Here is a 24,952-nt window from a genome sequence, read left to right on the forward strand (position 1 = left end):
CGGATGCAACAGTCCCTTAAATCTACAAGCCTACTCCCTCCTTCCATAGACTGACCCCATATCTTAACCCGAACTTCGGTCCTAAATCCTTGCCCCCCCGGACAATTCCCCATACCCCGAGAATAGCATATAAACCCATCCTACAGAAACAAGCAGTGCTCAACGAGCTCAATTCTACCAAATCATATACCCCATTTACCATACATCTGCTTTAGGGCAGAAGTCGCCATCACAACCACCACACATCACCGATATGCGTTCGGTTCCCTTCAACCCGAACTTCTATAACAACCTTCATCCCCGATTCAGTCGCAGGGGTATCGGGGGATTGGTCAAGGTTGCTCTTCTGGGGACTTGTGTTTGGGTTGTTTCGAAGAAGGTGGTTATGAGGTAAGGGGTTTGAGTGTTGCTGTGTGCCTTTTATTTGGAGTGTGCTGATTATGGGGGTTTAGTTCTAGTTCTGGGCCTGGTTCTGATAGTGCTAGGAGTATGTCTCAACGGAATTCTGGGTTGGAGGAGAAATTAGGGTCTGATTCTTTTATGGGAAATTGAGAGGGAATATAGTGATTTAGATCATGTCTTCAGTCTTAGTACATATTCTTGTTGCTTTTATTGTTATCGCTCTGCCTTGGTTTGGAGTAGGTGATTCATTGCTGCCAAAAGCTAGAGATGTCTTGTTTAATCATAACAACAGTTCAATTCATTGGGGCCATAAGCGACATAAATGTCATCGTAGCTATAAACATAAACGATTCAATTATTCAAATGTACATATGTACAGCCATGCAACATATCCATCGCATGAAAACATCCCCTGATAACATGGGTATCCAGTAAAAGCAAGTATAGGCAGTCCAAAACGCCTTCGCAGCATAATGTTTCTTTTCTAGAATTGAGGTTCTATGCAGTATAGAACAATGAGTTGATGAGTCCCACACCATGTAATTCTTTATAGCTGACTAGGCAGGTAGGACGAGTATTCCTGCGAGTCCTGGGGGGCATGTTCGGCGATTCGCTCCTCGACTTTCTCGTTGTTGTTGAGGATACCGTACTCGGCTGCCTTGGCCTCGATTTCATCGTCGGAAAGCTTGGGAAGTTCTTTCGCAGCGCGCACATAGCTCATCTTCTCCACGTATCCCTTGGCGAAGATCAGGTCGATTTCTTCCAGACTACGACCTGCAGTTTCTGGATAGAAAAGCCAGATGATTGGAATGAAGACTGCGTTCCATGCAGCGAAGAACAAGTATGTGCCCCAGCCGATATGTTCTACCATGACAGGGGTGATCATGACCACGGTGAAGTTGAACAGCCAGTTATTGCAGGTGGAGATGGCGTTGGCTTTAGCTCTGGTCTTGATCGGAGAGAGCTCGGCGGGATAGAGCCATGGCAATGGCAGCCAGGTGGCTCCAAAGAAGCACATATAGAGGAAGAAGCCGAAGACGGCACCCTTTGCACTTTCTTTATCGCCAGGAATAAGACAGGCAAATACAATAACCATTGCTGCGCATTGCCCGTAACTGCCTCCCAAGAACAATTTACGGCGACCAATTTTTTCGATGAAGAACCACGAGAACGTTGCAAAGATGGCGTAGCAGATCATGTTGATACCGCCGATCAAGAGCGCAAAGTTGTGAGATTGGCCAATAGATTGCTCAAGCAAGACTGGGAGATAATAGATGACAGCGTTGCAACCGGAAATCTGCTGGAACATCTGCGACGACGAACCCACGAGCATGCGGCGCAGATGCTGGGATGGTCCACCTGTAAGTAGATCACTGAATTTGGCTTTCGTGGCACCCGAACTGTCTCACGGTAAGCTTCCAAGGTCAAGTACATGTCATGGAAGAGGAAGACTTACGCTCGGACGGAATCAAGAATCAGATTCTTTTCCGTTTGAGTGTGACGATCCTCAATCTCAGTGCCAGCCAGCGCGGCGAGGACCCGCTCGCCTTCGGCGACTTTATCGTGGGCGATGAGATAGCGAGGTGACTCCGGCAGGTAGAACATGCCGACAATGATAATGATACCGAAGAAGACCTGGAACGCGATCGGGAATCTCCATACCAGGTCTTGTGGTCCGTAGTGTGCACCATAGTCAATCCAGTATGCAATAGCCGTACCTATGGCGATAATACCACCTTCAATGCAGATAAGAAGACCTCGATTGCTGGTCTTGGAGCATTCAGCTTGGTATGTGGGAATTGTCGAGGTGTTCATTCCATTCCCAATGCCAGTAATAACTCGACCGAAGATAAATTGAAGAAGGGGAAGCGAGCCTGGCATAGCAGACACCTGAATAACGACACCAACAATCATAATAGTGGCACCGGCGATAACCATCCACCGGCGACCCGTCCGATCACCAAATAGCAATGCGAGGATTGCACCGAAGAGACAACCTACATTGGATGATCAGCTTACTCGAACGAAAGGGAGCATTCTTAGGGCCGCATTGCGACTTACCGACTTCATAGACTGCAGTTACAGTAGCCTGCATTGTATTGTCGCCCTTGGTTGCCGTGAACATGTCATTAAAGGCCGGGTCTGAGATGATGCCCGACATCACACCCTCTACAGCCGTGGTCAGCGTGACTTCCCCTAAATGTATGCAAACCGTAGAGACTCACGATCATATCCGAAAAGCAAAAACCCCATTGTTGCAATGGTAGAGACTGTCAGTGACAGTTTCCGCCCTGACATCCCCGCATAGGTGGGAGGCGCCATGATGAGAATCCTATACTACGCTGAAGTACAATGCACAATATCTGGGGTAGAGCAGTGATTAAATTGGGATAATATTAGAAAGAAGTTGGACTGGGGAAGAAATTTATGTACAGGACGATAGGATCAGACAGATTTTAAGCAGGGACGACTCCAGGTCGACAATCGTTGACAGGAGATACTGTGTGCGGTAACCTGTGGCGTCACATACCCCAGTGGGGGAGGAAGATCCTATGGGGAGAATGCTTTTCACCTCCACATTGATGGAGACCATGGGCAGTATTGCCCTTGACATCATGGCAGATTTCTTTGACTGGAGGAAGCAATGAAGGGCCACCTTGGAAGCACCATAGAGAGTAGAATCAAAGGTAGGAGTGGACCTGCTAACCAGCGCGGTGGGATGGCAATGATGTAATACCCGTTCACAGAACACTTTAATTCCACCACACAATCACGAGTCGTCCCCACCGATGGAGACAACATGCGTGAAAATTTTTTGCTCGTCGTCCAAATGTCGAGTTGCATGAGTACTTGTCGACGTCAAGTTTTTCAAACCCGAACTAGTCACTATCATTGGTCGCAATGAAAGCCAAGTGAAAGCTTATGTCAGTCTTCGGGAACCTGAACCCGTCAAGAAACAGAATATCTTTGGTCGTCCTCCGACCACCAGTGCTGGTCTTGATCAAAAGATTCTTGGTCAAAAGATCCCTCGGCGGAAGCTGCGTTAGATGGCTTTATTTCACATGTTTGTGAATAAGCTGGCAGGGATGCGTTGGCGTGTTGAGCATAACAGGATCGCAGCGACAGTGGAACCCTGGCGATCTTCTGCACGACAGGCGGTGCCCCATGTTTGGACATGGAAAACACAAACTGGATGCCTCGTTACAACAAGTTTTTCTCGCACTAAAACACTGATGGACTTACATCAAGCCAATGGTACACCCTTGCGCTCTTATACTCAGTGCTAAAGTGCATCCAGTTATCTTCAGAATGGTCCTGGCAGGTGGGTAATACCAAGTCGATATTCAGCGTCATGCCCTCGGATGTCGCGGGTTTGTCCTCGCACTCCGAAAGAACCACACTCTCTTGTACACCAAAGCTGCTCTTTTCTGAAAGGTGGTCATCATCTTCACCAAACCTATAGGGCGGCAAAGTGGGTACAAAATCTTCAGCCGCTTCATATAAGAGTCTCCTCTTGAAAGGCCCAAGGCAGGAAACCAGACCATCTTTTCGGAGGAACTGAACGTTCTCTGAAATATAGATTTGCAACCCATGGAACCTCGAATTGGCCAGCTCGGCAAAAGACACGCTCACAGGTAATATATGACAGAGAGGTGCGCCTCTTCTCGACATGAGGATGTCGCATCGAAGCAAACGCTTCCAGGCGCGAGCAATGTAAACCGGCTCTGCATCCTCCACGAAGTCCTCTGCCGGACAATGGATGGCAGCGATCGGCATGTTATGGACGATGTTATGCCTGAAATGCCCGGGGAATTCTAGGCATGCCCGAACATTATATCGAACATGGCTTCGCCGTACATTAACAGATTCCGGCAACTGAGGGGGCAATATCATTTCGAAGTTGTAAGTATAGGTACCGGGAGACAGTAGCTGATAATCTGGCGCGGCGGTACTTTTGCATCTCGAACATAACTTGTTCGTGATGGTGCCCCACAATCCGCATTTTTGGCGCGATGTATTGCATTCCGTACTACCCGTTTCCAACATTCCTAGATTTTCCTGATCAGCGTGGTGTTGGGGTCCGGTCCCTGAGATGGCCGGACCGAACACCGTCAGCGTACGATCTGTGATGGTCTTCGAATCGTGAAGACCTACGTTCTGTTAGACAATTCTCTGGCGTCTTTGTCGTAGAGCGGTTCCTTCAACTGCATCTTGGGTTTTCTTACCATGTGGCCAGTGTACATGAGAAACCCCGTGAAAGTTGACTGTTAATCTCTTCACCATTAATGTCTCCTTCACCTTCAGCTCACAAGAACCCCTCAAGACAGCGGGTTTATGTGTGTATGTAGGTATGAACACCGCAGGCTCGGTGAGATTGATAGTGAGCTCAGGCTCACTGGACTTCGTCCGGGCCATATGGTCGGAGGTGTGTAGCGATGACTGCAGCATCATGAAATGGATGAGATGAGAATGCTTGAATCAGCGAAAACCAAATTACCTAGGAGGACATCGTCTGTAAATAGTGGTCGGAGTGGCAGTACAGCTTGCAGCTTTAAAAAACAATGCTCAATGCTGTTGGGGACTTGCGCATATGACCTGCCCAAATCTAGACCCAAGTCCAGACTTTAGATTGCATCAAAAGATATCTGCCGCGGAGACTCTGCATATCAGAAAACCAAGAATTACATGTTAGCATCTGGGAGGGCCCACTTGACTTCAACTAGACGTTTAGTCGGCCCGGGTACCACGGCCGAGGGATCTCAAACGGGCACATCTATTACGACCCAAGGTATGACAGGCAAATGACCTTTCATTGCGATCGGATGATTCGATACCTTAATTATTTTCTGTGTCCAATTCATTGGGACGAACTGTCTACTTTGCTATTGTCAACGCGTCCCTCAGTTGGGAGTGATGTCACGATAGTCAGGGGTGTGCAATGTGACTTTTAGTTATTCGACCGCAGGAATCCTGTTGTGGCGATCAGGCGATGATAGAGCTAAGGTAAGGAAGTACTGAAATGCTCTATAGTTCAGACATTCCAGAAGGCAAGGGACCCACCGACTCTTATCTGGACCCCGTTCGACTTTTGCTCATCCTCTATGAACACGTTCGAGTTTTAGTCAGGTGAGAGCAGAAGATTTGCCTGGCAGGTGACCTGGCAGAAAAGAAAAGGTCCATTGTTGTAAGACGTTGATTGTTAGAGCGGTTGAGTGGCGTGAGAGCATCCCTGTCATAGGATTGGCATACTACTATCTCCCGTCTAGGATTTAGGCCCTGAATGTTATTTTGAATTACAGGACAGTGACATCAATGTATATTGCCATTACGAAGCATGAAAAGCATATGAAGAATGAATCCCTTGGGTTCTATAATTGGTTAGTATTCCCTTTCCCTTCTTTTATAGTGGAGGATTAATATTATACTTTCGTTGTGCATATTCAGTATGGGTGCCTCGTAGATCAGGAGGCACAGTATTGAAAAAATTCGCGACGCTAAGTGGAGACAGTCTAGCTTGGCCTTACTCACTAAAAAATTATTCAATTGTATGACTGATGAGGCGACATATACAGTACACTAGAAGATCAGGATTTTCGGCAATTTCTTGCGCCATTAAGATAGCCGCTTTACCCGGTTCTTATCAACCTATAAATAGAGAATTTAGTGGAATATCATAAGAAAAATTCTTATCTTCCAGTGATCTAGAAGATCGCAAAAACGTTCTAATTTATCACGGGATCTTTCTAGGGTATCGCGGCATCAAAATGCCTCACTCTTCTAGGTAGACATAGAATTTATACGGACCCCTAATTTCCTGGAAGCACATTTCTTTTTTTTCGGACGGGGATTTATTATCAATCAAGCAACTTACATTCCACTCTTACGGCTCAAGACCCACTTATCGGTTGCTTATTTCGATTTGAGTATATAGGGCGTTGATCAAAACATCACCTGACGCTGTGAACTGCTTTCCCTTACTTCATCTAAGTATGCCTTCTTTGAATAGGTGAGGGTAGTTCGCCAGATCAACTCACCCTGTTAAGGGATTCGCACGCTTTCAGATGTCGATCCCGTAGGTATATCTTCTGGGGTTTAGAGTTCAAGTCAAGCATGAACATCCTTTACCGTATGCAAATGCAAGCACGAGAATCGCTATGAAAACGGTTCCTACATCAATGTGCGCTGTCAGAAACCTCAGATCCGGATTTTATCAATTGCCAGGCAAAGAGTAATCAAAGTATTCCAGTATCTTGAACAGAGCAGGGGGTCCTTAACAAACGAAGAGCCACCATGACAGATTAATATGAAACCAATCATTAAATAGGATTTATCTTACTCAGGAAATAGACAGAACGAAAAGACTAAGCTACATCTGAACGGTTGAGGAAGGGGTATGCTAAAGCTACGAAGCTATGACTCAGGAGTCCAGATATATAACAGCGATCAGCGAGGCCTCCAGGCACTTACAGCCGCAACCAATAATTTCTCCAGGCCCTTTCCGAATAAGAAGTGTTTCTTGTTGGCGATCAGCACTTCGTTGAGTCATAATGATACGAACAACCACATTAGCTTCAGTGTGTGTGGGGGAAGAATGTACATTGGTTAATGGTCCTCAACTAGGTACGGGGTAGGTAGCATTCCAATCCTCCTTGCTTGATCTCCACTTAGAAAAACAAACATTGACTCTTTGGCCAACAAGAGATCTTCATATCTTTTTGGCTGTCTGCATCCTTCTATGCTTATAAGTCCTGAGACCATGAAAGGGAGGCGTGATTCTGATGCTTAGATGCTTACACCCAATCACAAAAAAGAAAAGCTCATTGACTGTAGGAGCATCCTCAGTATGAGATTACAGAGCCACGGGAGACACGACCTCTAGACCATTATAAAGCCATTCATTTTCTTTGCGATTTGCCTGAAAGGGCCATCCTTAACACGGACACATTATATATTTCAGAGCGGTTTCCTGGGGTAGATAGCCATTCAGGCGAACAAATGGATTGAACTGTGAGTTACTTACTACAAAATATCAGAAGCTATCATTGAGGCATGTCGGGTCGTTTATTGTGGCGTGGAAAGCTTAAGGAATCCTTCCTGCTTTTACACTCCCTGCGAAAGGTCTCAAAAAGGAGAGACTTGAAATGGCTGATACTGTCATAGGCCATGAAGCACTGAATCAAGTAGAAGAATCTAATTGAAACGAGCAAGGATTCATTGCCTCTAGCGGGATTACAGCTACAAATCTCCACAACCCTATGACGTAGCAGCAGTGGTGGATAACCCATGAAAAAGAAACTTAGAAATTTCAAAGCGCACATAAAGGAAGCCTCTGATTGCACTGGCCGTGACATCATCTGTGAGACCTTCTCCAGAGCTCATACTGTCCTCCGTAGCACGGTGTTTAGGGTACCACGCTCGGCAATAGAAGCCTCTGATCCCGAAGTGCTATTTACAAATTCATGAATGAAGGGCAGATCTACCAACCTAAACTGGGTACGCTCTGCAGAATCTAATCTTAAGTTACGCTTGTTTCAAGCACCATACTGATTTTGAAAAAGGGTGTATGGGCATAATTTCCCAAGGAATACTCCAATCAAGTAATCCAGAGTCTGCTTACAAAAGTGGAAATAGATGATTTGACCGGCTCATGGATTGAATGAATTCTAATTTAGAAACTTGTTTGGGGTGCACCTTTCATGTGCATGTGCTGTGGTATCCTAGCTTTTTGGTTTGGGAAGATACTTTGTAAGACAATAAAAGCCAGAGCATTTAAATTAGGAGCTCCCTAGTCGAAGTAGTATTTCTAAAAGACAAGGAAAGGCTTTAATTGCTTTTTCTGAGCCTTGGTTGATCTATCACGAACACGGTTGGCAAACGTCAACCAGGTTAGTTGATAAGGAGTGTTATTTAGTCGAGTGACATAACCCTAACTAACCCTTCTATATGTCCCTGAAGCTGTTTCCACTCAGCACAGGTAACCCATCGGTGTTGAACGATATTTTCCTAGTCTGATGTGCGCAGATAAGCAAGAATATGTAAGTCGAGAATAGCTTATTCCAATCCGAGGAAAGGGTTTAGACAAAACCACGTCATACATATGTCCGTACAATTTCATGCTGCAGGATCTCCGCACGCGCCGAGCCGATCGGCAATCAACCATCACGCCCACATTGCCCTATGTGCCATCCTCTCAAGTGGAATGAAGAGAAGAGCAAAAAACATTCAAGGAAAAATACCTATTGTTAATCTAGATCGAGTGGACTCTGTCAATCAAATAGATTATAGACCAAAGCTACCAAGGTACTAAGGACAAACTTACTACTAGTGAGGACCAGTAAACGACCTCCATACGGCAAGACTAGCAAGCCAACCAGATCACCGCCTTTCTTTCCCTTTTTCTCCCCTTCTTTCTCCGCCCCCAGTACCAACCTTCATCTTCTCTTAGACTCTTACTGGCAGTTTGCCGGGGCTCAAGAAGACATCTTGCCCGTTAGCAAAGCTTCTCCTCTCTCTCTCCGACTAACTGTCTCGCCTCCTTCCTAGAATTCCCCTCTCCCAGAGTTACCTACCGTCTGTGTAGTACCGGGTACAAAGTACACAAGACACAACACTTCGCTCACTCCCTACTCCTCTCCTTTATCGCCTGTGTTTCGTCGGTCGCATGGCCCCCTTCATCCTTCTCCCGAAATAGAACCACTCCGTTTGGTTCCTCCGTTTGGCCTGTACCTCGTTTTTACCCTTCAATTCAAACCCACTCCCGTCTCCTTTCTTTTAGCCGCGGATCGCTGGCTCATCCTCCTTCTATCCTCTCGTTTATCGTTCCTTCTTCCCCATCCCCCACTTGGCAAACAACTGTTCCGCCATCCTTGTCCCTATCAGGGTAGAATAATCAATCAATCACCCAACCTTTCCCTCGTTTAACACCCAAACCGTCGTCACTCACCCCCATCAAGCTGCCACATTCCATCATTGTTTCCTCTTACAAGTGTGAGCGGCCATCGGAGGGTGTCTAGTTTAAACATGGCCTCCAACGACGACAATTTAAAGACGGACAGTCTGCGACTTGGAGATAACAACGAGCATTCAGTCCCTACCACCGCTGTGCACTCCCAAGAATCCAATGTGCAATCAGCCTCCACTCCTGCTTCAGCCCCAGAATCGGCAGCGAACCCGCTTACTCCTGGCCATCATGAAAGTACCCCCAACCAACATATAGTGACCGAGACGTCCGACGCACAGCCTCTCGCCGGTGGCGAAAGCGCTTCTCCACCCCAACCACCAAGTGATGCGAATACTCTCCCGACTCTCAATGCATCCGCCGCTGAGTCCGGGGCCTCGGCCCCTGAGGCGCCCTCGGTGGAGCAGCCATCGCAGGAATCTGACGCGAAGGAGGAAGACCAGGGCCCGTCGCTCTTGATTACATTGCTTTTGACATCAGGTTCGCGGCATCCGTTCAAGATCGATGGAAAGTATCTCCAAACGCGGTCAGTGAATGTGGAAAACAACGATCCTTTTGCTATGAGCGTATACACGCTCAAGGAGTTGATCTGGAGGGAATGGCGACAAGGTATGTATTGGCGCAGACAGTTATGAAGGACCGGGCCGGGTGAGATCGACTTAGACTAACGTGCGCATCTAATTAGATTGGGAACCGCAACCATCATCCCCGAGTTACATTCGGCTGATCTCGTTTGGTAAATTGCTCGACGATAAAGCGCCTCTATCAGGTATGTTATATGTGTACGAAACAGAATATTACCTGGCGAGGTGCTGATTCAGTTCCAGACTCCAAATTCAGCCGTGATGCCCCCAATGTGGTGCACATGACAGTCAAACCCCAGGAACTTGTCGATGAGGAGGACGCCAAAGGCTCTAAGCCACAATACCCGCGGGAACGTGAAGCCAGTGAACGCAGCCCGGGGTGTCGCTGCATAATCCAATAAATTCATTGGCTCTTGTATTTGCACATACCAATGATGGGGATTGCACGCTTACCCAGCTCCGACGTAACCCAGCCTTCCGGTTCGGACAATGCACGTCTGTGGTCTATTAAATATCGCAAGAGGTCTTGTCTAATTGGTATACTCTTGGGCGCGATGGACTCGTTATGCTCATACCCCCATCTGTCTATCTTGTTTTGGGTTTTCCCTCTTTCATTTGTGAGCGCTTTGGCATGGCCATCGCTCTGTGGCCTTGATGCGGGATATCTACTTGGCCACTTGTGACCGTAAACAGGGACGGCGTTCCGGTTATTAGTATTTGCTCTTCCAGCACTGAGGCATTTGTGTGGTATTCCTAGTGTGTTCTGGTTCTATGGTTTTCATTTGTTTGCATAACCACTTGAGTTGCTCGACGCTGCTCTTGCCCTTCACCCCGTTCGTATATACCCTATTTCTTTGATCCTCCAAGCTGTTGTTCGTCAGCATGTGTCTACATATTAGCAGATTCTTCATATTCTTTTTTCATATTCTTTTTCATAACTAAGCACAATACTGGTTTTTCCAACCCTCCCATGATCCTCCCGTAATTGCTACATCTCCGCGTGACGAAGTCATCATGGTATCAAATTCCACGCCGACATCTCCACTACTTGACACACCCTATGAACACACCACATAGCTAAAGGTAAACGAGGTAGCGCAAGGCCTCTGGCTTCTAACCGTGTAACATGGCTCGACGGCGTACAAGAGACGTACGAACAACAGCATCGCTACACGAAAGGAGTACAGCGGCCTCCTTAAATCTGCTCCATGGCCTACTATGATCATCGACCAATACGTGTGGCCCAACTATTGGTCCATGCAACCCGTATGTCTAATTGCATCTAGTAGTATTTGCCCATCATATCATGAGTGGGCCACATTTCAAATCCTCTTGTTCACATCCCGCCTGTATCGAGAAGAAAGAATCATAACGACCCATACAATGAATTAAATAAACGAGACCAACAAAGCATAAACGGAAACCAAGAACCGGCAATCGAAACGTAGCTTAGAAATCCATCCGCAGCCTCTTCTCCATCTCGTCATGGAAAGTGGGTGGTTCTCTGAACTCGTCTCCTGTGTTGAATTAGTACATGGAGATCCGATCCTCGAGCACAAGCTCGAGCTACTATGGGGTAGAGAAATATAGGTAGGGGAGAGCGACGACGAACCTTTGAAAACATCTTCCCACCCAACTTCTGTATCCCGTCCACCGAGCACGAGAATATCCTCATGAACATTGCCGGCCTTTGCACCTCCCAGCACGGCCGGCCGGAACGATCCATCCCGCACTAGCTTCAGTTCCATGCCACGGCGGATAGGTTCCGCAATGCCGTATGCCCGACGCAGGGACTCCATCTTCATTGCATCCTGCGTTTGGCGCCAGGCGATCAGACGGGCTTCGAGGGGGTGTGCGGAGGCGGGGATTTCGGATTGAGAGGAGGGAGGACCCCGGGAGGCGGGGAGGGTGATGTTGTCGCGGAGAGTGTCGGGGAGACCGGGGGCTGAGGGGGCGCCTTTTGAGGGGTGCGGGAGGGAGATGGGGATGTTTTGACGGGTGCTTGTGTTGGTTGTTTGGGTGCGGTAGTTCGTGGCTGGGGCGATGCGGAGAGACTTTTTTTCTTTCGTTAGCTGGGTTGCTTTACTTGGATGAGTTGTTGTATGTAGTTCTGGGATGGTGGTGGATGGGATGAGGATGTACCATTGTGGTGGATTTGAGCGTGAGATTTAATATATTATCGGGTTGATTTATCGAGACGTGAGAAATACCAGTGTCGATGGTATATGGTGGAGGAAGATGGGGAGGTTTCAAGATGGAAGCCGAACTGAAAGCGCAGTGGAGGTTAGACAGATACCGAAGCTCTGACGATAGACCTGACAAGGCAACGGTAGGATAGCGCGTCCACAGCTCCTCCGGTACACCTTAACTACCACCTCCGCAAATCCTATCTTCAGTAAAGTAAGCAAGACAGTCACGTGAGCGCTATCGCAAATTATCCCCGATCAATTATACCAGAACCTCCGAGAGGAAAAGGAAGGCAACAACATCACCACGCTTCTCACACGCCATGCCACCATTCGTCTCCTCTCTCACCCTCCGCACGCTGCGGACCATCATCCAGCGTCCCGCGTTCACTGCTATCGCCGCCCCCAAGCCCTCATACTCTATCCCCCGGTTCCAGCCCGTCCTCCGCACACCCACGGCTGTCGCAGCCGCTACTACTCCTAGTCTTGCTATCCGCCAGTTCTCGACTTCCCCGTTTCGCCAGGCTACCTACAACCAAGTTCGTCGCGGATGCCGTGTTGCTCAGCGGGCTCGTCGTGCCCGGTCCCCTGCGCTGAAGGACAGGCCTGAGATGAAGGGTGTGTGCTTGAAGACGGGTATCACGAAGCCAAAGAAGCCCAACTCCGGTGAGAGGAAGACGGCAAGAGTGCGTTTGAGTAGTGGCAAGGTGGTTACGGCTTATATTCCTGGTGAAGGTTTGTCTTCCTATTCTGGTGGTACCTTAGGGGTTTGATGCTGACTTGGATGATTTGTAGGCCATAACGTGCAGCAGCACAGTGTTGTTCTTGTTCGTGGTGGACGTGCTCAGGATTGTCCTGGTGTGAAGTATCATTTGGTCCGTGGTGCTATGGATCTGGTATGTCGCCCTTTTCTTTATCTGTGTTTGGTAGATTGAGTGATGTGGGTACTGACATCGTCGTAGGGTGGTGTTGCCAATCGGTTGACCAGCAGATCGAAATATGGAACTAAGAAGCCGAAGAGGGATTAATTGATTGAGGCTGGAGAGATACCCTGACTAGGCAGATGGGCGAGAAGCCAATGTTCGAATGCTTGTATTGTACTATCTACTTGGTTTTGTCAAACTGACTGTTATCGTCATCATTATAAAATAGCTATGTACATTTATGATGGAACTTTTATATTGAACGGGTTGTTTTCGCTTTTCTCCCAAGTCAAAACATAATGGTAATTGCCCTGCTGTAACCTTAGCGCTCCATGAATATGCACAATCACTCCCTAAAAGCAAGTAAAGAATCCTTACAATAAGACACATGACACCGCAGAAACACGAAGATAAAGGAAAAAGAGGAAGAAAAACAGGGCCGAAATGGCCAATGCCCAGCATCTACAGTTGGAACAAAGTGGGCACATGGTGCTTCTTATCGTTTAAGATAGGTCTCCCGCATGGCTGCGGTTCGCTCAAGTACATAAAGTCCGCCATGGACCGCTCGCGCTCGAGCCTTGTTGCTGATTGCAAGGACAAGACTGCCAACAATGGCTATCGAGAGCAAGACTTTCACGAGAACGGGTAGTCAACTCTCATCCTCGTAGCCCGCGGGCTTTTTCATGTTATTAATATGGAAGAAGCGGGAAGTGCCTGGTTGGAGAAATGAGTTAGTAACTGCCCCCAAATAGCAGTGGGGATCAACTTACAGGAATAACCTTTCCAGTCAAAGTTGTCGCTGGGGTTGCAGTGGCATTTGAGATCCAGTCTCAATTGCTCACCCGTCGGACAGTGGGTGAAGGGGATATGGTAGTAGGCGATTTCATTGAAGAAGTGGATCTGTTCCTTTTCCAAGAGCAGACCAGCAGCAATAGAGTGCACTGGAGCATCGCCCCATCTTTCATAGAAGAAGCCACCATCGCGGTCAAGAGATTCGAAGTAATCCAGATATTCCTTAGATCTGAGCCAGTCCAAGTGTCCGATTTCGAAATTCGACCACTGCCCACAAGATTCTGGTTAGTGAAGCTCACTTAAGTTTGAGTAAACGAGGAACTTACGAAATGGCACTTGTTGTATGTTTTTCCACCGTCGTCGCTTAGGAAGTCCATTGAGTTCCCTTTCGCAATATGTTCAGGGTGATTGTCCATGAACTTCTTCACGCTATCCCAGAGGGTAGGAATAGTATCGAAATATTCATACAGACTAAGAACGAAGCTATACTTCTTGTTGTTTTCCTTCATGAATCGGAAAGGGTCGAAGCTGATGTCACAGAACAATTCAATGCTGGGCTCCACGCGCCAATAGTACTCGTAGTTCAGCATCAAAGGGTGCCGGAAGAAGAATCCGGACTCGTAACGGCACATGTGTCGGTAACTCTCGGAATCACCGTAAATGATTTTCCTTTGGCCCATGTCCTCACGCACCTTTTTCGCTTTCTCTTGATCAATCCACTCAGGATACGACCAATGTTCCTTTGGAATAACGCCATAATGAGTGGTACCGGAAACCAGGGCCGTGGTGATCTTTTTGAATTCGTCATCAAACTCCTTGTCATTTAGGAATACCCAATCATAATGGTAGTTGTGATTGAAGCGATCTTCGACACTCCGGATCGACTTCGCAATATCCCAAACATCCGAATTGCGCGCCAACGTGACAAACGTAGCATTGACCCGTCCACCCTGAGGGATGCTCACGCTCCCCGAAGCGTCATTGGTATGTTCATTCGGGGTAGCAGCATTGCTATGAGAGGACGGGGAAGAGGCAGAGTTATCTTTGTAGCTGGACGGATTCAACTTCGAGCCGATAGTTTCGGGGATTGGGATTGCGCTTCTGGAGAGGAAAAAGAAAACTGCCAAACCCTATATTGGAATCATAGGTTAGCCACTAGTGTGGAAGAGCATGGGAAAGGAGCCACTAACCGCAGCCGCGAAGAGAAGATATCGAATGTATTTCACCGGTCCCGAGGACATGATTGCAAGGTGTCCCTACCGTGCCAGACACGGGACTCGAACAACTGGGTGAAGTTTGAAAATGGGTGCCTAGCTTTCTATACGGGAACGGGCAGATCGGAAAGCAAGGAGGCAAGTACCAGGATCAAACGAATGACAAGAACAGGTGAGCGGAAGCAGATGTTAAAAAAGCCAAGAGATTAAGTGTCGTCAATTAGAAACAGGGCTGTATAAGTGAGTCGTCTGACTACAGGTTGGTACCCGGAGCGACGACGAAGGCGACAGCTGAAGTCTAGCAATGAGACAAGGGGAGAGACCCTTTCTGGAAGAAATTATTCTCCAGTTAGAGAGGAAATTGCACGATCCCCACCCTTTGCAGGAATACCGTCGGGGTCGCGAGCCAATATGCCGAGAAGTTAGTTTCACAAGGAAACGAGGTAGAATTGGTTACAGGAAGTAGGATCCTTTTGTTCGAGATCATGATTTAGTTGGCAGTGGAATGGCAACGTAATGTACTCTACCATCATTGGCTAAGACTCCCTCCCCTATTAGGAGTGCCAATAAGTTTGATTGCCCAGTGGAATAGACATTCTGGTCATTAACGAGGAGAGTGTTACACGACCCTCAGTGTGCCAGGCAAGAGAAAGAGGGATTCATTCTATTTAATTTTGTAGTTGATACATATACATAGGTTGTTTCGTCTTGTGTGGTGTGTTGAATGGGGCCATGGCCACTCTAAGGCGACGATCTATTCCTGCCTGGGGTTTGGGGCAGCAGCTGGCTGCTGGGCTTAATGAGAGTCAGATCAACCTCATGACGATAACAGCAATAACAAGTGAGGTTACAAATGTCTTTGCATTCACTAGATACCAGAAGACCATAGCAAAGGGAATGTATACTTTGATAGCTGTCCTTCGAAACATAGCTTCATTCCATGATTTATTGTGTAACAGGTATATATCGATACCTTAGGCATCAATCCCACCCCGGCACTAACCTGGAGTCGGTAAGCGGGTGATATCAGACCGGAAGTCGACTTCATCCCGCACCACATTTATGCGGCGGTAAATCTCGCTCCCCTGTTACCTCGTCTCCGTGCATCCACATCCCGCCGAAGATGTCCTTCTTCGGCTTTGATACGACTCTCCCAAGGGATCGAGCCCCCGGGGGTGGACAGAGGGGTATTTTTGATACTCCTGACCCGTTTGCCGAAGTCGCTCGCGCCAGGTTGGCTGGACATTTCCAGAACAATGATGATGATGATGTGTAAGACTGCCCGTCTTGATGTCGCCTTCAGTCGACCAGTTTATCCATGCAGGAAACATAACGTATTTACTGATGGTTTCTTATTCGGTCTGCAGGATTGATTTCGAGGATACGTATGATGGTCTGGGAGATCAACTCGACGACGATCAGGATGCGTTCAACGACGACACGTTCGGCGGGGACATGGGCACTGGCGCTGTCAGTAAGGACTTTGACTTCTTCGGAAAGACCGCCCAGGTTGCCGATGTCATTGGAGAAGAGCAAGTCCGCTACAGCCTACAAAAGCCTCAGGCTTCTGCTGCAGCTCCTGTCGCCGAGGTCCCCGTTGCAACAAGTACTGTGGCCCAGAAGCCCAAGCGCACCGGATACGAGAAGTATTCAGACCCGGACTATATTCCTGATCTTCAGGCAAAATCCAGCGTTTGGAATCTACAGAAGAAGCCCGAGCCCGCCCCCGCCCCCGCCCCCGCGGTTCAGCCGGTAGCCCAGCCAGTAGCCCAGCCAGCGATGCAAGCCAGGAAGATGCTGAGTCTGGAGGAAGTGGAAGCGCAGTTGCGTCACCAGGGCCCCGGGCCTGCCCCGGGTTTGCCCCCAGGTTCTCTTCCCCACTCGATGGCAGAGGCACTCCATCATCTGCAGCGACCTCAGCAAATCCCTGGTTTCCCGGACGGTTTCCCCCAGTTACCTCCTGAATTCCTACAGGCGCAGTTTGCTAAAGGTGTTCCACCTGCGCAGATGTTGCACCACCCACAGATGGTTCCTGAGCCATACCCCCCCCCTAACTTGCCATTGCATCTTCTGCAGAACGCCAATCTCCCTCCTCAGCACATGGTTCACCCTCAGCATCAAGCTCCCCCACGCGGGCAGCGGACCCAGCAGCAACAGCAGCAGCAGCAGCAGCAGCAGCAGCAACAGGCACCGCCACCGATGCCCCAGAATGGACCTCAAGGTCCAAGGGGGACGAATGGCTCTCTGCCGTTGATCACGAACCCTCAGCAACTGTTGCAGCTGACTGAAGAGCAGCGTGTAGCGTACTTGATGGAAGATGCAAAGCGTGCGAAACGCAACCACAAGATCTTCCTTCTCTCCAAGGGCAATGGGCTGATGACCCCGCAAGATAAGAACTTCATTACACGCATCCAGCTCCAGCAACTAGTCGCAGCTGCGGGCAACGTCGCAGACGCGGATTCAGAAGCTGTCTTGGCCGAGGACTTTTATTATCAGGTTTACAGCCAGATCCGAGGCGCGCCCAGACAGCACCCGCATCAGCCTCTTGGTCATTTTGCGCAAACATACCTTCTGCAGACAGGCAATCGTCTTGGCGGTCATGGATCCCGACGGCAGGCACAGAGTGCAGACAACCATATGCAGAGAATGCAGCAGCAGGTCCAACGCGCAGTTGAAGCCGCCAAAGCGAAACCGAAGAACAAACAACTTATTATTGAAGGAAGCTTGGGCAAGATCTCTTTCAGTAATGCGAAGACGCCCAAGCCAATGCTCAATATCAAGCGCCCGGAGACTTCTGACGGAGCTAAGGCGGCTAAGAAGCCACATACCGACCTCAGTCTGAGTGACCGGAAGTCTATCTTGACCAATATCGAGAACGTATATGGCACGTTAATGGAGTTGGAGGATATGGAGCGCACAATGCCTCCACCACCGAACGAAGACGATGCCGAGGCCATTCAAGAGCACATGGAATGGCGACAGAAGGTTCGCTCACTCAATCAGAAGTTGTGGCAGGCGCTCAAGGTTATGGAGCCGATTGTTCCCAACACGAACACTCCACACCCCTTCATTGCGTTCCTTTCGTACCCTAAAGGCAAAAAGGCTATTCCGCGCATTTTCCGTCATATTGATCAGGAACAGCGAGTTACCATCCTTACTATGATTGTTGTGCATCTGGATAGCCTGGACGTGGTTCGACAAGGACAGCCAGCGCCCGGTGAATCGCAGCCTTCTCTAGCCGTGAGAGAAGCTATCGATCTCTTCTCGCAAGCAGTCATGCCCAGTCTACTAGGTTATGTTAATGAAGCCCCGTTCAACATCATTATTGGTCTCTTGGGCCTGGTCATCGCGCAAACTCATGTACACATGGTCGCCAAGACTCGCATTGGGCTGGGCATCTTGACCATGCTACTCAGCCGTGCAGAGATTGTGAAGGAAGCTGGCCAGGCCGCCGAACGGGACTGGCAACAGTGGGTGGAAAAGTTCAACGTCTTGTTTGATACTCTTGAACCTACTTTTGGAGATATCTTCCCTGGCTCTATCAATGCAGGCGACGATATGTATGTGTGGCAATTCTTGGCTGCAGTAGGTATTGGAGCTAGCCCCGAGCAACAGCAGCGCTTGGTCATCGCGGTGAAGTAAGTCAACTTTTGTCGTCCTCTATCCTCTGAGCTCAATACTACTTGTGGGTTTAAAATCCTCCAGGGAGCAGTGCTAACAGTTCTATAGGGATCGTGTCATGGAAACGGTGGCATATAGCAAGACTCTTCCTGCGGACATGGCTAGCCAACGGCTTGGAAATGTCAACCTCTTCATGCGTGCCATTGGTCTCGATGTCGAACTTCTCGGCTAGAGGAAACCTGGCCCTGCATATCTATCAACCGTGGAGCGCTAGTACTTCTAGGGCACGTCAGAGATACGACTCGATGCGAAGAAAGCAAATCATTTAAAGTAATTAACTGGTGCTTGCACCAGCCTGGGTAGGACTCTGCTCCCCCAGACGTGAGTTCCTACCCCCGGTTTTCCATTCTTAGCTTGTGAACCCGGAGATTGGGGGAGTGAATGACCGGGTGAAGGAAGATTAATTACCCTTTGGCTGAGAAGACCAATGGACCAGGGCACCGTTTGGTTAAATGAAAGATGTGAAAGGATTATGATCAACTCAACGGCAGTTTGATGACACTAGTAATTGTGAGCGAAAGGGCATCCGACAAGATGTCCTCAGATGAAGTTCTCTCTACGGTCTATTGCGGCGATGCCGGATATCCATGTTTGTTTTTATTCTTTGAATGTACATTTTTTTTTTTTTCCTAGTTCAAGCCCAAACCAGCAGACAAAAAAGAGTAAAAGTTAGAAATCAAGTCTCAAGAAGCGGTGCAATCAGCAGAAAGCCCGAAGACGTCGGGTAATACGTAGCATCTACCACACATAGTATGAGAGGTGGGATGGTGGGGGTATTCGAAGAATGATGTCTTGAAAACTGTGCCGTTTAAGTACGTAGTGTTTTGGACTGATGTGTCTATAAAACTACTAGTCTCTATATAGAGGACGATGGCACTGGTAATTGCAAGGATAAATAGCTTCATGTCATTCAGTTGCAGAACCGGAATCGACAGGATGTTAAATGTCTCACCCATCTAACATTGACAACATTTTCTAGGCAAAGGTCCAAACGAACTGACCGGGCAACACTCGGCACGAACTTCGAATGCCAATGCCTTATAATTGACTGATATTAACCGGTTGGACCCTTGGGTCATCTTTGTAGGGGCTGGTTTAGTCCACCGATAAAGTGGAACTTGACCCGCTGGGCCGTAGAACCACTGGATAAAAGAGAAGCAAGGTCGAGAGACATCTGGCCGATGGGTTTCCTTCGGCTTCGCTCGTTCCATCTTCTAAGAACTCCAGAGTCCAGATGCCAGATATTATCCGACAAGGCAAACCGATAGCCTTGCCGAATGGCCCGTTCTTAACCGGGGAAGGCCCCTAGTCTGCGTTGCCGTGCCCGATCGAATGATGCCGAGTGAACACCATATGGGGTGATATGGGATGACTTTCAGCTTTCCCACAGGGTTCGATTGACATATCGACGGTGTCGCGGCTTACCGGATTTTGTTCAAAGTATAGACTCTGCGACTAAACCTATTTTGCGTATGCGCAAGTATGGATTAAGGACATGGGGCCTCCCAGTCAGTGGATGGTGGGATGAATGGACGGATAGATAGGCTGCATGCACGTGTGGAAAATAAACGGTACGCAAGCCATACCACCTGTAAAATTGAAGGGTCGATCGTCACCCAAGAAGGTTGTTAGAGCTTGAAGATGAATTACGTGGTGCCTGGGACTGGACCGCAGATCGTTCAGGAAGGCAAATTAAAGATGATCAATAGGGGTTCTCATTAGATGAAACAATTCCAGTCAAGAGAAAAAATCATCAATTGAACACTCCCTAAAACACATCTGATACCGTTCTATAGAGGTGAAGATTACATGCAAAAACAGGTGAGAAACACAGAGAGAGAGAGAGAGAGAGAGAGAGAGTCGGACCAAAATTACATGTTGCGGTACCTTACGGAGGGAAGTGGTGTACTCTGTATGAAAATGAAATCCACCCGAACGCATGCCCCTCCGCAATTGTCCTCCTCCCCCACCAATCCCAATTGCGGTGCCCCCTTAAATATCCCGTGGCTGCCAGCGCTCGTCGGGTTTGTGTTTCTTTCTTTTTCTTCTTTTCCTCTCCAGACAACCCTTCCTCTCTGATCACTCTTTCTTCCCTTCAACTCTTGTCTTCAATTCAATCGCATCTGTCATCATGCCTTCCGGTTCGGTTCTTGTCACTGGGTAAGATATCCCTCCCTGATCGGGATAGTATACCCCACCATAGGTTCAATGGACTGACAGCGCAACCATACAGTGGAACGGGCTACATTGGCTCTTTCACCGCCCTTGCTCTTCTTGAGGCTGGCTACAAGGTCGTCGTCGCCGACAACCTCTACAACTCCTCCGCCGAGGCTCTCCGTCGCATTGAGTTGATCTCCGGCAAGAAGGCTGAGTTCGCTCAGGTCGATGTCACCGACGAGGCAGCTTTCGACAAGGTTTTCGAGGCTCACCCCGACATTGACAGCGTCATTCACTTCGCTGCCCTGAAGGTGTGCATGCCCAGTTCCACGGATATATCCCACTTACTTACACCTGCGCTTTGGTACTTAGGCCGTCGGCGAGTCTGGTGAGAAGCCTCTGGACTACTACCATGTCAACGTTTACGGAACTCTCAACCTTTTGCGTTCTATGGTCCGCCACAATGTCTACAACATTGTCTTCTCTAGCTCGGCCACCGTCTATGGAGATGCTACCCGCTTCCCCAACATGATCCCCATCCCTGAGGAGTGCCCTCTGGGCCCTACCAACCCCTACGGTAACACTAAGTTCGCCGTCGAGACCGCCATCACCGATGTCATCAACGCCCAGCGTAACAACGCTGCTAAGGCCGGAAATCAGGAAGAGAGCCAGAAGTGGAACGGTGCTTTGCTGCGCTACTTCAACCCCGCTGGTGCTCACCCCAGTGGCATCATGGGTGAAGACCCTCAGGGTGTTCCTTACAACTTGCTTCCCCTTCTTGCCCAGGTCGCTACTGGCAAGCGCGAGAAGCTCCTTGTGTTCGGTGACGGTATGTCTTTATTTCCCTTCGTATCCAGAAGAAAACCATGACTCACTTGTCCGGCGCTAGACTACAAGTCCCACGACGGCACTGCCATCCGTGACTACATTCACATCCTCGACCTTGCCGATGGTCACCTGAAGGCTCTCAACTACCTGCGCGCGAACAACCCCGGTGTCCGTGCCTGGAACTTGGGTACTGGCAGGGGCAGCACTGTCTACGAGATGATCCGTGCCTTCTCCGCCTCCGTTGGCCGCGACCTCCCCTACGAGGTTGCTCCCCGCCGTGCTGGTGACGTCCTTAACCTCACCGCTAACCCCACCCGCGCCAACACCGAGCTTGGCTGGAAGGCTGAGCGCACTCTCGAGCAGGCTTGCGACGACCTCTGGCGCTGGACCAAGAACAACCCTCAGGGCTACCGCCAGGAGCCCCCTGCTGAGCTGCTGGAACAGCTGAAGAAATAAATTACTATAATCTAAGGAAATGATCTACCGGCGTATGCTTGGATCTATGATGCGAAGGTGGATGGATCATCGAAATCGCCCCTCGATAGACACAAAAGCCCTGTAGATTGGATGAGACGAATTTCTTTTCTTGTTTCTTTTGTTGAGCCACATATCTTTGCTTAACTGAATAATTTGCTATTATGTGCTCCTTCATGATTTCAAAAATATAGCACAAGTACACTCATAGATATAGAAGGCAATGAGAAATTACCAATTGCTTTTTGCAGCTCTATGAATTCTTTCGTTTCAACAGATTTTAGTGTACAGTCTATTTGTTAGCTTTTCGGCTCCTTCGCGATCCTGGAGTCTGCTCTTTCGCTGCAGGTTTAGAGCTGGAAGAGCCATTGTTCTTCTGGTTTTCCTTCTCCTGCTGCTCCTTGTTGGCCAGTGCCCTTTTCACGGCACTTTTCTTCTCCTTGAGTTCAATTTGCGCTTCGCTGAATTGCCATAGCAGTTTCCCAGCCTCTTCATCCCTGACATCTTTGCGAGCAAAATCCACCTCCTGACACTCCTTGATCATCCATCCACCGGTGCCACGGCCGTATCTAGCCTCCATGGCAGCATACAGGATACTCTGAGCGCCCTGCTGCGGCGACTTCAGGACCAACCACCACAAAGGCCAGGTAATGAGATAGAGAAGAAGCCCCCAAAGCGACCCACCCGTCAACCAGCGACGGGTACCCGGAGTGCGGCTAAAGCCGGGGTCAACAACGATCACACGCGTACACGGAGGCATCTTATCAGGTCGTTCATAAGCATTCAAGTGTTTCTGGAAGGACTGGGCGAAAGACATCAACGCAAGCTTGCTCGCTCCAAACAGGCTGGTTTTGGACTTCTTCGACCCAGCCCCTGCTTTCTTCACATTCTTGCCATTTTTCGTTCCCCGTGGCGCCGAAGCATCGGGCGTACAAGCTGCCTCTATCTGCTTAGGGTCAATTTTGGCTCCAATGTAACTCGAACATGTTGTGAAAATGACCCGCACGTCACGATGAGGCGGCTGGGCCCTCAACGCCGGACTGAGGATGCTCAACAAGTGGAAATTGGCGAGGTAATTCACCTGCCATTCTTCGTCGAGTCCATCTACGGTCAGCTTTCGACTGGCAGATGAAGGTGCGGCCGTGTTTCCGCACAGGATGATCATGTCCAGTCGGCGCGGAGGGACGTTATCGATCCATTTTGTCGCGAATGTGCGAATCGAGTGTAGTGAGGACAAATCCACCTGCTCGGCGTAGATGAGTCGATTCTTCGTCGACTTTCGGAGATCCTCGATGTAATCAACCAGGAAAACGTCCGAGGGAGCATGTTGTGTGAGGAGGATGATCTGGGCACCGCGGGACGCAAGTTCGTGGACGACGCTGGCTCCTATTCCTGATGTTCCACCCTATAGAACCCCATATTAGATACTTTGACTCCAATATACCAGAAGCTAACCAAAACAGATAGAGCATACCGTAACCATCACAACCTTAGAATGCATCAACCGCTCCGATCCATTTCGGGCACCCCCAAAATAATACTTCAAAGCGGCAACCAACAGCACCCATGGCACGATCTTTAAAACTGTCCACGCATAGGGAATAGAGGAGATACCCTCTTGGAACCCCTGAGCAATCAAGGGAATCGGCATTGTGATGGTTAAATCCGCATCCAAACAAACAAGGGCAGGTACCGACAAGTAAAAAGGACAATCCAATTATGGACAGAAAGCTGCTACTAAAGATAGGATCAAATGCAGGGCCCAGACCACAAACAAGCTCACCGCCCAGTCTACCACCATCTGCTTCGTCAGCGGTATGGACCCACTTAAGCTAGCGCGTCGATAAATTAGAATAACGCCCGCCAACAATTAAGTCATTGAAATTAAACACATTAACCTCCCATTAAACAAGACATGACCTCCAACGAAGCCACTGACGAAGATTACTTCCTCCCGGTAGAAAGCCAACGACCCTTCGGCGCCGGAATCCGTCGCAAGAAAGTCCAGTTCGTGCGGTCCTCGGAACATGAACTTAATACTACCTCTGCGCCGGCGGCGCAACCTGCCTCCTCAGGGACCAGTATAGCGAATAAGTATCTGTCGATTGTTATGCCGAAGGAGAAGCAGGTTTCTGAGCCTGGTACGCCCGTTGAACGTGTATCTAGGGATGTTGGAAATCGTGATGCGGAGGTGCAGTCGGCTCCGGCTTCGCCTTCTGCCATTCCTCGTTGCGATGTGTGTAGTCTTCCGATTGATGGGGATGAGTCGGGACATGGGGCTGTTATGGCCAGTGACCGGCCGCATGAGGCGTCGCTGGCACACCAGGTGTGTTTGTCGCATTCACATCCGCCATCGCATTTGGATCGGACGAGGCATGGGCTGAGGTATTTGGCTGCTTATGGGTGGGATCCGGATAGTCGGTTGGGATTGGGGGTTTCTGGGCGAGAGGGGATCCGGGAGCCGTTAAAGGGGCGGTTGAAGGTTGATACCGTTGGTTTGGGGGCTGAGGGTGATGATGAGGCGAAGGAGAGTGGTAAGGGTAAGAGTCGGGTGGTTGAGAGGCCGGCTAAGGTGCAGAAGTTGAATGCGAAGGAGGTAAGGAAGGGATACTTGGATGCTAGGAAGAGGGGGGAGAAGTTGCGAGAACAGTTTTTCCAAAGTGATGATGTTTTAAAGTATCTGGGGCAGTAGTGGTTAGGACGGGTTTGGCGTTTGGCGTGATTGCAAGATACCCCCTTTATATTTATCTCT

At 49.0% G+C, this 24,952-nt stretch overlaps 11 protein-coding genes across 11 annotated transcripts; 6 read left to right on the top strand and 5 right to left on the bottom strand.

The window, feature by feature from the left end:
• Positions 1-949: 949 nt before the first annotated feature.
• Positions 950-4,851, bottom strand: BDV27DRAFT_147647 (uncharacterized protein; the record flags this gene model as incomplete). The annotated part of the gene is made up of 7 exons (XM_032070784.1): positions 950-1,802; positions 1,859-2,399; positions 2,464-2,569; positions 3,166-3,251; positions 3,290-3,440; positions 3,646-4,553; positions 4,629-4,851. The coding sequence occupies 7 exons, from the start codon at positions 4,849-4,851 to the stop codon at positions 950-952; spliced, it is 2,868 nt and encodes a 955-aa protein (XP_031924719.1).
• Positions 4,852-8,842: 3,991 nt separating this feature from the next.
• Positions 8,843-10,910, top strand: BDV27DRAFT_132726 (uncharacterized protein). The gene is made up of 3 exons (XM_032067938.1): positions 8,843-9,970; positions 10,047-10,130; positions 10,189-10,910. Exons 1-3 carry the CDS (start codon positions 9,424-9,426, stop codon positions 10,344-10,346), a joined length of 789 nt encoding a protein of 262 aa, XP_031924720.1. The 5' UTR covers positions 8,843-9,423; the 3' UTR covers positions 10,347-10,910.
• BDV27DRAFT_132727 (uncharacterized protein) lies at positions 10,108-10,910 on the top strand. Its single transcript, XM_032067939.1, has one exon. The coding sequence runs from the start codon at positions 10,377-10,379 to the stop codon at positions 10,626-10,628; it is 252 nt and encodes an 83-aa protein (XP_031924721.1). The 5' UTR covers positions 10,108-10,376; the 3' UTR covers positions 10,629-10,910.
• A 285-nt stretch (positions 10,911-11,195) lies between these two features.
• On the bottom strand, positions 11,196-12,239 carry BDV27DRAFT_132728 (proteasome maturation protein). Its single transcript, XM_032067940.1, has 3 exons — positions 12,088-12,239; positions 11,558-11,999; positions 11,196-11,462 (listed from the first exon to the last, which is right to left on the bottom strand). The coding sequence occupies exons 1-3, from the start codon at positions 12,088-12,090 to the stop codon at positions 11,395-11,397; spliced, it is 513 nt and encodes a 170-aa protein (XP_031924722.1). The 5' UTR covers positions 12,091-12,239; the 3' UTR covers positions 11,196-11,394.
• A 188-nt stretch (positions 12,240-12,427) lies between these two features.
• On the top strand, positions 12,428-13,282 carry BDV27DRAFT_132729 (mitochondrial 37S ribosomal protein uS12m). Its single transcript, XM_032067941.1, has 3 exons — positions 12,428-12,866; positions 12,927-13,027; positions 13,094-13,282. The coding sequence occupies exons 1-3, from the start codon at positions 12,455-12,457 to the stop codon at positions 13,157-13,159; spliced, it is 579 nt and encodes a 192-aa protein (XP_031924723.1). The 5' UTR covers positions 12,428-12,454; the 3' UTR covers positions 13,160-13,282.
• Positions 13,283-13,609: 327 nt separating this feature from the next.
• BDV27DRAFT_26545 (glycosyltransferase family 15 protein) lies at positions 13,610-15,225 on the bottom strand. Its single transcript, XM_032076164.1, has 4 exons — positions 15,037-15,225; positions 14,173-14,976; positions 13,825-14,113; positions 13,610-13,768 (listed from the first exon to the last, which is right to left on the bottom strand). The coding sequence occupies exons 1-4, from the start codon at positions 15,085-15,087 to the stop codon at positions 13,704-13,706; spliced, it is 1,209 nt and encodes a 402-aa protein (XP_031924724.1). The 5' UTR covers positions 15,088-15,225; the 3' UTR covers positions 13,610-13,703.
• Positions 15,226-16,027: 802 nt separating this feature from the next.
• Positions 16,028-19,378, top strand: BDV27DRAFT_132733 (deadenylation-dependent mRNA-decapping factor PAT1). The gene is made up of 3 exons (XM_032067942.1): positions 16,028-16,332; positions 16,428-18,698; positions 18,790-19,378. Exons 1-3 carry the CDS (start codon positions 16,184-16,186, stop codon positions 18,911-18,913), a joined length of 2,544 nt encoding a protein of 847 aa, XP_031924725.1. The 5' UTR covers positions 16,028-16,183; the 3' UTR covers positions 18,914-19,378.
• Positions 19,379-20,234, bottom strand: BDV27DRAFT_132736 (uncharacterized protein). Its single transcript, XM_032067943.1, has 2 exons — positions 20,167-20,234; positions 19,379-20,104 (listed from the first exon to the last, which is right to left on the bottom strand). Exon 2 carries the CDS (start codon positions 19,695-19,697, stop codon positions 19,425-19,427), a length of 273 nt encoding a protein of 90 aa, XP_031924726.1. The 5' UTR covers positions 19,698-20,104; positions 20,167-20,234; the 3' UTR covers positions 19,379-19,424.
• A 489-nt stretch (positions 20,235-20,723) lies between these two features.
• BDV27DRAFT_132738 (NAD-dependent epimerase/dehydratase family protein) lies at positions 20,724-22,460 on the top strand. Its single transcript, XM_032067944.1, has 4 exons — positions 20,724-20,901; positions 20,975-21,209; positions 21,271-21,727; positions 21,788-22,460. Exons 1-4 carry the CDS (start codon positions 20,873-20,875, stop codon positions 22,180-22,182), a joined length of 1,116 nt encoding a protein of 371 aa, XP_031924727.1. The 5' UTR covers positions 20,724-20,872; the 3' UTR covers positions 22,183-22,460.
• Positions 22,461-22,466: 6 nt separating this feature from the next.
• On the bottom strand, positions 22,467-23,905 carry BDV27DRAFT_132739 (putative oxidoreductase). Its single transcript, XM_032067945.1, has 2 exons — positions 23,675-23,905; positions 22,467-23,605 (listed from the first exon to the last, which is right to left on the bottom strand). The coding sequence occupies exons 1-2, from the start codon at positions 23,849-23,851 to the stop codon at positions 22,493-22,495; spliced, it is 1,290 nt and encodes a 429-aa protein (XP_031924728.1). The 5' UTR covers positions 23,852-23,905; the 3' UTR covers positions 22,467-22,492.
• Positions 23,906-24,310: 405 nt separating this feature from the next.
• Positions 24,311-24,892, top strand: BDV27DRAFT_147655 (putative G-patch domain protein; the record flags this gene model as incomplete). The annotated part of the gene is made up of 1 exon (XM_032070785.1): positions 24,311-24,892. One exon carries the CDS (start codon positions 24,311-24,313, stop codon positions 24,890-24,892), a length of 582 nt encoding a protein of 193 aa, XP_031924729.1.
• Between the last annotated feature and the right edge of the window lie 60 nt (positions 24,893-24,952).

The sequence above is a fragment of the Aspergillus caelatus genome (assembly GCF_009193585.1).
Source record: "Aspergillus caelatus strain CBS 763.97 unplaced genomic scaffold BDV27scaffold_166, whole genome shotgun sequence".
Taxonomy (NCBI): Eukaryota; Fungi; Ascomycota; class Eurotiomycetes; order Eurotiales; family Aspergillaceae; genus Aspergillus; species Aspergillus caelatus.

Excerpts from the sequence above, each read along its gene's own strand:
- BDV27DRAFT_132726 (XM_032067938.1), top strand. The coding sequence starts at position 9,424 with ATGGCCTCCAACGACGACAATTTAAAGACGGACAGTCTGCGACTTGGA. Across the intron at positions 9,971-10,046 it reads CTGGAGGGAATGGCGACAAG|ATTGGGAACCGCAACCATCA; the intron begins GTATGTATTGGC and ends GCATCTAATTAG. Across the intron at positions 10,131-10,188 it reads CGATAAAGCGCCTCTATCAG|ACTCCAAATTCAGCCGTGAT; the intron begins GTATGTTATATG and ends ATTCAGTTCCAG.
- BDV27DRAFT_132727 (XM_032067939.1), top strand. The coding sequence starts at position 10,377 with ATGATGGGGATTGCACGCTTACCCAGCTCCGACGTAACCCAGCCTTCC.
- BDV27DRAFT_132728 (XM_032067940.1), bottom strand. Across the intron at positions 11,463-11,557 it reads GTGGGAAGATGTTTTCAAAG|GAGACGAGTTCAGAGAACCA; the intron begins GTTCGTCGTCGC and ends AATTCAACACAG.
- BDV27DRAFT_132729 (XM_032067941.1), top strand. The coding sequence starts at position 12,455 with ATGCCACCATTCGTCTCCTCTCTCACCCTCCGCACGCTGCGGACCATC. Across the intron at positions 12,867-12,926 it reads GGCTTATATTCCTGGTGAAG|GCCATAACGTGCAGCAGCAC; the intron begins GTTTGTCTTCCT and ends GATGATTTGTAG. Across the intron at positions 13,028-13,093 it reads TCCGTGGTGCTATGGATCTG|GGTGGTGTTGCCAATCGGTT; the intron begins GTATGTCGCCCT and ends ACATCGTCGTAG.
- BDV27DRAFT_26545 (XM_032076164.1), bottom strand. The coding sequence starts at position 15,087 with ATGTCCTCGGGACCGGTGAAATACATTCGATATCTTCTCTTCGCGGCT. Across the intron at positions 14,114-14,172 it reads CATACAACAAGTGCCATTTC|TGGTCGAATTTCGAAATCGG; the intron begins GTAAGTTCCTCG and ends TCTTGTGGGCAG. Across the intron at positions 13,769-13,824 it reads TGACTGGAAAGGTTATTCCT|GCACTTCCCGCTTCTTCCAT; the intron begins GTAAGTTGATCC and ends TTCTCCAACCAG.
- BDV27DRAFT_132733 (XM_032067942.1), top strand. The coding sequence starts at position 16,184 with ATGTCCTTCTTCGGCTTTGATACGACTCTCCCAAGGGATCGAGCCCCC. Across the intron at positions 16,333-16,427 it reads AACAATGATGATGATGATGT|GATTGATTTCGAGGATACGT; the intron begins GTAAGACTGCCC and ends TTCGGTCTGCAG. Across the intron at positions 18,699-18,789 it reads CGCTTGGTCATCGCGGTGAA|GGATCGTGTCATGGAAACGG; the intron begins GTAAGTCAACTT and ends ACAGTTCTATAG.
- BDV27DRAFT_132736 (XM_032067943.1), bottom strand. The coding sequence starts at position 19,697 with ATGGGTGAGACATTTAACATCCTGTCGATTCCGGTTCTGCAACTGAAT.
- BDV27DRAFT_132738 (XM_032067944.1), top strand. The coding sequence starts at position 20,873 with ATGCCTTCCGGTTCGGTTCTTGTCACTGG. Across the intron at positions 21,210-21,270 it reads TTCACTTCGCTGCCCTGAAG|GCCGTCGGCGAGTCTGGTGA; the intron begins GTGTGCATGCCC and ends TTTGGTACTTAG. Across the intron at positions 21,728-21,787 it reads GCTCCTTGTGTTCGGTGACG|ACTACAAGTCCCACGACGGC; the intron begins GTATGTCTTTAT and ends GTCCGGCGCTAG.
- BDV27DRAFT_132739 (XM_032067945.1), bottom strand. The coding sequence starts at position 23,851 with ATGCCGATTCCCTTGATTGCTCAGGGGTTCCAAGAGGGTATCTCCTCT. Across the intron at positions 23,606-23,674 it reads CTAAGGTTGTGATGGTTACG|GGTGGAACATCAGGAATAGG; the intron begins GTATGCTCTATC and ends GGGGTTCTATAG.